This window comes from Geospiza fortis, unplaced genomic scaffold (assembly GCF_000277835.1).
Source record: "Geospiza fortis unplaced genomic scaffold, GeoFor_1.0 scaffold23, whole genome shotgun sequence".
Lineage (NCBI taxonomy): Eukaryota > Metazoa > Chordata > Aves > Passeriformes > Thraupidae > Geospiza > Geospiza fortis.
The window spans coordinates 14,845,603-14,856,226 of NW_005054303.1; the positions used below are offsets into that span (position 1 = coordinate 14,845,603).

Below are 10,624 nucleotides of genomic sequence, written 5' to 3' on the forward strand. Positions count from 1 at the left end.
AGCAGGAATCAGGCCATGCAGACACAAACCCATCCTGATAAAAGCCACTTTGCTGCTCCCAAGTGGGAAGCACACACAGAGCACAAGCACTGCCCCCTTTCCCACTTGGAAATGGCCACGTTCCCTGTGGAGCTGCTGCCTGGGCTGTGCAGGGCTCTCACAGGAGGCTCTCACAGGAGCCAGATGCATTTTAAGACCTGCAGCCCTGGGATTTGCAAAGAGCAGGCTGGCTCCAGTAATTTTCCTTTCCTGCTCTTTCCAAACTTTGCAGCACAGGGAAGAGATGCTGAAGGTGATTATTGTGCCAGTCAGCTCACCCACAGCCATGTGAAACCCCCCTGCCAGCAGGAAAAGCAGAGTGAGATGGAAAGTTCCCCCCACATTCCAACAAAAACTTCCCAGTTTGCTGCCTCAGGCTGTAACTTTCCCAAGTTTTGCCTCAAGTTAAACCTCCCCAGTCTCTGTTTCAGCCCCTGACCTTGGGGACCCATTTCAAAGCACAAGAACTGTGTGTGCACACACTAAAAGAGAAGTTATAAATATCAAGAGGAATAGGATTTGCCCATTCTGGGCCTCTCTATAAAGAAGCCTCCAGCAGTAACTCCATATTTTAAATAACAGCAGCACTTTTGTGATTTCCTAAGACCCTGCAAGGAAGTACCAGGATCATTAGGCCTGGTTGCCAGGGGATTTCTGGTGGCTCTTGGACATATACTATGAGCTTTCTTTGCTCACAGCTGAAAGACAAAGATCTTTTCTTTCCATTGCTTGGAGGTTTTTTAACTAAACAAAAGTCCCAAATGGTGTGAAAAGCAGATTCTCCACCAGGCTGCAGCACTAAAATCCCTTCGAGCACTGTGTCACTGCACAGGGGCCTCCAGGAAAAAAAAAATAATCCTCATTTCAAATTTCTGAGAGCAGGAACACCCCAAACACCTTCTCCAGCACTGAGCCATTCACACCAGGTAAGGACAGCCAGGTGCCAAAGGCTCCTGTGCTCTTTTTAGCACTGCCAAGCTGCAAGGGCCATGTAAAGGATAAGGAAATGCCTCCTCTCTCTTGTGGTGTTTCCCAAAGCCCTGCTCAGCTAAGCCAAGCCCTATTTTTATTTTCTTCTTCCAGCTGCACAGAAAGGACAGTAGAGAGATCCTTGCATAGGATGTGACTCATGGTGGGGGCAGGAAAAAATTTGTAAATCAAATTAAACTTAAATATGTCTGACTCTAACTCAGCCATCAGAGTGCAACAGCTGTGCCACCTTCCCAGACAGACAAATCCCACCTCGGGCACAGAGACACAGGGAAGTGGGAGCAGAACTTTGGCTGGAGCCCCTCTGCTCTGGAGCCAGGCTGGGAGAGCTGGGAATGTTCCCCTGGAGAAGAAAAACATCCAGGGAGAACTCAGAGCCCCTGGCAGGGCCTGAAGGGGCTCCAGGAGAGCTGGAGAGGGACTGGGGACAAGGGACGGAGGGACAGGACACAGGGAATGGCTTCAAACTAAAAGAGGAGATATTTAATTCGATTTTAGGAAGAAATTGTTCCCTGGGAGGGGGGGCAGGCCCTGGCACAGGGTGCCCAGAGCAGCTGTGGCTGCCCCTGGATCCCTGGCAGTGCCCAAGGCCAGGCTGGACAAGGTATGGAGCAGCCTGGGATGGTGGAAGGTGTCCCTGCCATGGCAGGGGTGGCACTGGATGAACTTTGAGGTCCCTTCCAACCCAAACCATTCTGGGATTCCATGATTTATGTGTTTACTCATCCTGCACTAGCAGGATGGGCACAACTCCTTGGATGCCCCTGGCCCAGAGAACTGAATGGACCTCCCAGTCCTGGGGGCTGAGGGGAGTCCCCTGCCACAGGGACACCTGGGGCCAGATCCCCTCTCCTGGGGCCAGATCCCCTTTTCTGGGGCCTGGCTGGGATCTTCCACACCTTCTTCTCTCTTTGCTCTTTCCAGCAGCTGAACCAACAACCACTGCAGAGGAGAAGGGATTGTTCTGTCCCTTCAAATCATCATCATCTGAAGGAGAATAATTTTTTTAAGCAGACATGAGCAGATTTTGGGAGAATGTCTCCAGACACAGAAGTGGCCGTGGTCTCCTAGGGGACATCCTTGGTTCCATCACCTGAACACCAGGAGAACCAGGCTGTTTGCACAACACAAAGCATTATGAGCAGGATAGAGACAAGAGGAAAGAGAGATTATATTAAGCAGGTCTCTGAACTAATTTCATCCCTATCTCTGCTTCTTTCACGTAGGCCATCTGCAGACAAAACTATCTTTTTCATATTTATATTCATATTTCCATGTGATGAAACTTCCAGGTTCTGTTTATTAGATTATCTGCCCCACTGCAGAGCCAGGGATTATTTTATAAAATGGCTGCACACTACTGGAAATCAGTGATTTTAACTGGTCTTTCTGGCCATAAATGAGTTTTTTGCCTTGAAGGAAGCTGTACCTGGCAGTGGCAAAAACTCATGCAGCCAAAAAGGAAAGGAAGGAGAGCTCAGCTTTCCTGAACACACTCCTGTTTTCACTCCTTTTCTGAGCTGACTCCTCCTTTCTCTCGGCTCTGCAATTACGTCAATTCTCCAGCTGCTCATTCAGAAATTCACAGGATAAATTCACAGGATCCGGCTCCATCTCCCCATTTCATAACAGCTCATTCCCATGGCTCTGGAGCAGGGTGGAAGCCACAGCTCTTTTCCATATGGCCACTGCAAGTGGGAAGGGGAAGGAGAGCAGGATTTGCTGTCAGACAGCATAAAAAAGGCAAAGAATTCTTTAACTGGTCTAAGACTTGCTTTGGACTAAATTAATGAAATTGAAACAGCCTATTTCACATTGTGCAGACTCACAGACATGTGTAATGTAATTTACTTAATTTATTCTTCTCTAGCAGTTAATTACAAGCCACTAACCATGCAATGTTTGGTGAGTGCTTGCTGGAGCCTGTTCTCCCTCAGCCATGGAAGAACAGGTCACAGAAATGCTGAGTGCATCCCAGAGTGCCCCAAAGGAACCAGCCTTGTCCTCGTGTGAGCCTGCACAAGAAATACATTTCATTCCAGAGCATGAAACGCAGCCATGTCCCATCATCTGTGCAAACACTGCCTGAGCAGAGCCTGAGGAGGCCAATTTGCCAGCCCTGCTCCCAGGCTCTCCTGGATCCCAGGATTCTCAGCTACCCTGTGCAAAGCAGGAGCTGCAGCCTGGGCTCCAATTCTCCCACTGAAATCACAATCCCAGAAGAGTTTGGGTTAGAAGGGACCTTAAAAATCATCTTGTTCCACCCCCTGCCATGGTCAGGGACACCTTCCACTATCCCAGGGTGCTCCAAGCCCTGTCCAACCTGGCCTTGGGCACTTCCAGGGATCCAGGGGCAGCCACAGCTGCTCTGGGCACCCCCACCAGGGCCTCCCCACGCTCACAGAGAAGAATTTTTTTCTCATCTCTAATCTAATCTCTCCTTTTTTAGTTTAAATCCATTTCCCCTCGTCCTATCACTATCTGCCCATGCACAAAGTCACTCTCCATTTTTATAAGCCACTTCCAAGTACTGCAAGGCCACAGTGAGGTGTCCCTGGAGCTTTCTCTTCTCCAGGCAAAACAACCCCAGCTCAGATGTCACACACACAAAACCACCAATGTCAGGCAGTGCTGCCACTCTGAGGGCATTCAAACCAAACTACTGCATGGAAAACAAACTAGCAAGGAGAGAAAATCGAGGTTTGATGGGAAGCTTGAACTTGCTTGTTCCTTGGAACAGAGTATCCTGTATGCACCGTGTCAGGCTGCTTATCAGCAGCTCTCAGGGGATCCGTTTGACCAGCAGTGATATCTGTGTGGCTCCTTTCTGGAGGTTCCATCCCAAACATATCACACTGCCACCAACAGCGCCAGAGCCAAGCCCTGAACAGAGCCTGCAGTCAGCCTCCATCCCTCTGGATGCTCTCCAGGGAGCTGCAGTTTGCAGGAAGCTTATCTGCCCTCCACACCAGCTCTGGGGAACACAGAACCCCTCCCCGAGCATCTCCCCTGCTCTGGGCACGTTCAGCCCGGCTGCTGCCGGCACACGAGCCCTGAGCTCCCTAAGCCACAGTGATCCGAGGAGGCTGGGAGGGGCAGGGAGCTCCGAGCATGCACCAGGAATTCCCTCCTCCCCTCCACGGCTGGCACCTGATCCAGCCAACCAGGGGAAAACGGGAATAAAGCGTGGAAGTGATGGGTGTGCACTGGAGAGTCAGAGCAGGGTGGTGCCCAGCAAACCCTGCCCTGCTTCTACACAAAGGATGCACCCCCAGAGCTGGGCCTGGCCAGCTGAGAGCCCACAGATCCCCTCAGCAGGGGCTGCCAGGAGGTGTCTGCACAGAGGTACCTGGGAGCCAGAGCCCTGCAGAGGCTGGAGCAGGGAACCTGGCTGGGCACAGCCCGGTGTGACAGCCACCCCTGCACCACACCCCCAAAGGTTCCAGACCAGCCGGTCAGAAATCCTCCCAAGCTGCGTTTAACCACACACACACATTCACCGTGCCTTGCTGTGGCACAGAATCCCAAAACGGTTTGGGTTGGAAGGGATCTTAGTGCCCAGCCAGTTTCAAGCCTTACGCAAATAACACCTTCCACTAATCCCAGGGTGCTCCAAGCCCTGTCCAGCCTGGCCTTGGGCACTTCCAGGGATCCAGGGACAGCCACAGCTTCTCTGGGCCTCACCACCCTCACAGGAAGAACTTTTTCTAAATATCCCATGTAACCCTGCCCTCTGGCAGTGGGAAGCCAGTCCCCCTTATCCTGGTACTATGTGGTCTTGTAAATAAGTCTCTCTCCATGCTTCTCCTGCACCCAGGGCACAGCTGAAGGCACAGGCACAGAACCTTCCCTTTACTCTGCTCACACCTCTGCTGGGATTTTTGACATGTCCACAGAAGCAGAGGACCCCAGACCCAAGCAGGGGAAGCACCAAATGCACTGATGAGATCCACGGGGACCTGGGAAGTGCCACATGCTCCTCTGTCAGGTTCTCTTGCTATGCTGTCCCCTTCCACCTGGGGCTGCTGAGCTGGGAAATGCAGCAAGGGAGGGGAAGGCAAAGACAGAATTTACAGTGCCCAGCTGGGAAATCATCTGCACCTCCTCAGACTGGATGTAATCACAGCTGCCATGAATCTGTGGAAATGATGGATCAATGACAGTCCCTGGAGCTGCAGGGCATCAGAAACAGGTGAAGAAAACTGTTGTGGAAAAAGGAGCCCTGGCATTCAGCAATCAAGAACAGCAGATAAACAGCAATGGACTGTTCAGGGACGTGGTGGAGTCACCAGCTCTGGAAAGGCCGGGTGTGGCACTCAGTGCCAGGTCTGGTTAACGAGGTGGTGTTTGGGACTTGATGATCTCTTTTCCAACCTAAATGACTCCATGATTCTGTAAAAGGCCACGTTTGGCAGTCTCCCTTTAGGATCCCAAGCTCCTCTCCAAAGTCAGGGCAAACTCCTAGAGCTGAGCTGCCCAGCTGTGTTCCCAGCTCTGCCAATCCAACGGGCACTCCCACGTTCTCCTGGCAGGGACTTTGCTCTGCAGCCCGGCATGGCTGGAGCAGGGAGCTGAGCAGGGTGGCTGCTGCTGCTGCCAGGCTTCATCCTCACTCACCCTTTGCTTTTTTTGGAGCAGTGGAGATGTGGAGTGCACCTTCCTCCTGCCAGCCCTGAGTCACCCAGCTGGCAGCAGCACAGCGTCAGCTCTGCCTGGCCAGCTCAGCCCCTTCTCCCTCTGGCACTGGGAACAAGGGATGAATGATTCTGCTGATAGCAGGAGTGGTTTGGGACCTTCCCACTGCTGATAGGAGCAGGAGTTTGGATGGTAACTGGCCCCCAAACCTGCCTGTTACAACATCTCAAATGCCAAAGTACAATATGAAATTCTTAATTACAACACCTACTACATGAAGCTGCAGTGCTTAGCTGGCTCTGAAGCAAGAGCAGCTCCTACTGCTGTCAAATTCCCAGGCAGGCAACTACCTGGGGAACGAAGCAATTCAGAGGTTTTTTGTAGAATTTTTTCAGCAAGTTTGAGCTCAGGTCGGACAGTTATGTGGCCATGCCCATGACAGCTCAGGTAGCAGGAATTGAGTCAGAGGCAAGGTGGACACCTCCCATAGGCAAAGCACTGTTGGAAGAGCACCAGCAAAAAGCCACGATCTGTTTGTCAGGTGCAAACCCTGGGCCTGCTCCCTTCCCATCAGCTAAGCCTATTCACATATTTCCCATTTTAGGAATATGGAAATATTTATGGGAATAAATATTTCCATATTTATGGAAATAAATATTTCTCATATTTAAGCCCACATTCTGCAGGGTAACACAGAATCCCAGAAAGGTTTTGTTGGAGGGGAACCTAAAGAATATCTCATTCCACCCTCTCTCAAGGGCAGGGACACTCCACTGTCCCAGGTTGCCCCAAGCCCCATCCAACCTGCCTTGGACATTTCCAGGGATCCATTTCCAGAACTGCCTCTTCCCTTCCAGCACACATTTTCTGCATGGTCCTTCATCTGCCATTTGTCAGCAACAGCCTCCCTTCAGCTCCACCACCAGTACTGGATTTAGTTTTTCTGACATTAAATTATTTTTACCCTTTTGTTGCTAAAACTGCCTGAAAATAAAGTTTGGCAAACATGCCATGAAATTTTAGGATAGAGCATGAAAGGTAATTACACTCTGCATAAAATGCTTATGTATATAAAGGATTTTAAATGTGCTTTATGGGCTTGGCAGAACTCAGCCCCTTCTCCAGAGCCTCCACCCCATTTGGGAGATCTGTGCTCAGTTATTTTCCTGCTGTAAACTTCACTTTTCCTGATGGTAAATGGGAGCATTTCTGGCAGGAGCAGAGGAGCTGGGGGCTCTCTAGAGTGAAGTGACTTTCAGAAGTGATCTGTGGGACACCTTGTGCCTCACAGAGCATGACAACACCTGCCCCAGCCTCCTTCCCCTGCTGGAGAAGGTTCCAGTCAGTGATCCAGGGGAGCTGATATAAAACCTGCTGCCTCTGAACATCACCCAGGCCCTAAACAACATTTTAGTGTGCTGTTTGTCACCCATGGAGCAGGGAAAATGCAGCAAGACACAACCAATGCTGCTTCCCACTGCCATGAATCGGGGGCAGCCAAGGCCAGAGCCACTCCTGGCATGGACATGACACAAGGCAGGACAAGGGCACTATGGCACCACTCCCAGGCAGGCTCAGCCCATCCTGGTTTTTCCCCAAAAAGAGAAAGTCAGGCTGCTCTTGCTCCTGCTCATCTGGTGGGCCCCAGCTATCCCAATTCCCTGTACAACAACCATGGGAGAATGACTTCGTTTGAGGACCTGGAGGGAGAGGACACAGGGAATGGCTTCCCACTGCCAGAGGGCAGGGTTGGATGGGATATTAGGAAACAATTCCTCCCTGTGAGGGTGGGCAGGCCCTGGCACAGGGTGCCCAGAGCAGCTGGGGCTGCCCCTGGATCCCTGGAAGTGTTCCAGGCCAGGTTGGATGGGACTTGGAGCAACCTGATCTACTGGAAAGTGTCCCTGCCCATTCCATGATTCTGTAATCACATTCAGCTTGAAATCTTCCCACTGCCAGAGGGCAGGGTTGGATGGGATATTAGGAAACAATTCCTCCCTGTGAGGGTGGGCAGGCCCTGGCACAGGGTGCCCAGAGCAGCTGGGGCTGCCCCTGGATCCCTGGAAGTGTTCCAGGCCAGGTTGGATGGGACTTGGAGCAACCTGATCTACTGGAAAGTGTCCCTGCCCATTCCATGATTCTGTAATCACATTCAGCTTGAAATGTTGACTTGTCTCTTCTTTCAGGTCCCACCACTTCATTTTCTTTTCTCTTTCACAAGCCAGTCACTTGGTTGTGAATATTTCTGGCTTTTTGTGTAAAGGCCCCTCTGTCTGAAACATCTCAGCTTTCCCTTGTCAGGTTCCCAGCATTCAGAGTCACAAAGAAATGCCAGGAAGTGGAAACTGAAAATCCATCATAAAAGGGCAGAAATCAAACAACAAACACAAAGGATGTTAACATGGTTAAAATGAAAAACAACCTACCAAAATCATGGTTTTCTTCTCAGTTTAACCCATTGTGTGCAGTGCAAGATGTGGCAGGGATGATCCCTGGCCTGTGCTGGAGAGGAGCCCCTTATCCTCAAAATAGTTCCTTGGCTTTTCCTGGCTTCCTTGGGGAGCTCTCCTAAATCCCCTATCCACCTTGAAAACCCTCACCAAGAAGTATCTGTAACCTCTGTAATCCCTTTTATGGTTTTAAAACTGAATTCTTGCTAGGTGGACCGTTCCAATTTCAACACAAAAACGGCCATGATGGGAAACATGAGATTTCACACAATTTGTTCCAGTCTGTGCTGTTTAAAGCAGTGATTGGGAGCAGGGATCTCACTGGATCAGAGGGACCAGGCTGCTGAACATCTGCAACTGCCAAGCACAAAGAATTTCAGACAAAAATCAGTGTAATCTAGTACAAACCTCCAGGAGCTGGCTGGACTTCACCGTGCCAAGCAGAACTTGGACTAACAATCCTTATTTTGGGCAAAGCAGGGTCCACTACTCACAGCAAGGAATTATTTGGGATTTTTCTCATCTGCAGCTGCCTCAACCATTCAACTGGTAGCAGTTGTGAGGTCTGTGCACCGCTTGGCATGTTCAGGAAGAGCCTCAAATGAGGCATAACCTGATGCTGACCTTTAGCCCAAGGCTAAATCCCACTTTGGATGCATCACACACCCCTACAGAGCTCCTGGGGATGTGACAGCGGCCCAGCTATGACCAGGGGCAATCCCACATACTCATCCTAATTTGCTCTGTGAGCTTTAAAAAAGCAAATTATTTTTATGAAACAAAGGAGGGTTACACTAAGCAGCTGCCTGTTTCCAGGCCTGAGTAACTAGGGCAAAGTTTGATCCGTTTCAAAATAGAGTTAATATTTTTAATGACCCATAAGCCCACTTTTAGAACAAAGCAAGGACTTTCTCCTTTCTGCCTTAGTTTCAGGAAAAGCCCAAGGCTCCTCCTTTGCCAGCTGAAAAATGTAGCAGTGGAAGAGTCACCCCATGGACTGATGTCACCACACAATGCTGCAGTCACTGGATGTAAACACAGCTTTCAAGGCAATGAGGTTTTGTTGTATAAATAGAATAAATAAATTTATAAAGGCAGCTTTTTCTTTTTCTTTCCTAGTAAAAAAAAAAAAAAATGAAGCATCTCACTCAATTTCTTACTCGCAACATCAACCAGCCTGGCAAAAAGCCAGGAAATCCTCTAGGAATAGGTGAATGTCTGTGGGATACAGGGAATTATTCTGAGCTGTGGATGGGTGGCAGCAGAAGGCAGCTGATCCCACAGAGATCCACCTGGATCCACGGACGCTTCCAGATTCTTGCAGAGAAGCTCAGGAAGAGTTCACCCCTCAGTGACACATCACATTTCCCGGGAGCAGGCTGAGAAACGTGCCTAAATCCCTTGCTGGGTGCAGGCTGTACTTCCCAGGATGATGCTTCCTCCACTTCCATCCGGCATCATTTGCATTCCCTCCTCCTGCTCTCGGGGTGTGCAGGGAAGGCACCGGCGGGTGGACGTGTGTGCAATTCCCAGCACGCACGGAGTCAGGGCTGCCACGTCTGTCACACGCTCCGCGAGACAAAGCTGAGAATGGCACCACATTCCCTGGCAAGTTTTCCCTCCGGTTTCCCCAAGGATCTGAGGACCTTCATTTAAGTCACAGCTAAACACGGCACCGATCAACTGAGCTTGGCCCATTTTGTCCCCCCGCTCTATCCCAAAAAAACCCATCACCGGATCAGCAGCTCTCTATCCCAACGCTTCCTCCAGCATGCCTCCGAGCTGTTAATCATTGCCATGGGAAATCCTACGCTCATCTACACAAATTAGAATGTAATTTGTGTATCTAAACATCACAGCTCAGCTCACCCGCTCTGCCTGAGGAGCCGGGATACCGCCGGCACCCGTGAGTGAGCTCACATGGAATTACGACTCCAGAGGAAACGGCAAATTACTCTGCTCAAATAACGGGAACTGGCTGGATAAAATCGGATTTCCTAGGGAACAGCGTGTCAGTGGGAGTGGGTGAAGCCATCCATCGCAGGCAGGCTGAATGTGGAGGAGCCCCTTGCTGGTGCAGCCCACCTGTGGGACCAGCCTGGGCTCCATCCAGGGGGAAGCAGCAGCCGCCGGAGGATCCAGGCGCCTCTGGAGGGAACCGAAGCCTCGCAGGAAGGCAGCACAGAACTTCCTCCTGCCGTCCCCCTGCTCCGCTCCCCGGCTCCCCCGGGATCAGGGGGCTGTGAGGGATGGGTTCAAAACGGGCCCTGTCTGGAGGGTGACTCGACAACTAAATCCTACAGCTTCCAGATATGGGGAAACCCCTCTGGAGGGGTGACAAGGCAGGGTGGCCTTGTGGCTCTGCCTATGGAAGGCGGGGTGAGCGGGATCGCTGTTCCTTGATGAGCTGGGGTGGTGGCTGAGGTGTCATCCCCCATCAGGGGCTGAGGGGACAGCAGGGCCGGGGTAAGGGGTGTCAGGGCAAGCCGGAGGAGCAGCCCAAAGGCTCC

General features: G+C 51.1%; 1 protein-coding gene across 1 annotated transcript in view; it reads right to left on the reverse strand.

The window, feature by feature from the left end:
• Positions 1-2,985, reverse strand: part of ATL1 (atlastin GTPase 1) — a 22,961-nt gene extending 19,976 nt beyond the window's left edge. The window contains exon 1 of the mRNA XM_031066214.1: positions 2,922-2,985. Within this exon, the coding sequence (XP_030922074.1) occupies positions 2,922-2,970 (49 nt within the window). The 5' untranslated portion in view covers positions 2,971-2,985. The remainder of the gene's footprint in view (positions 1-2,921) is intronic.
• Positions 2,986-10,624: the final 7,639 nt, after the last annotated feature.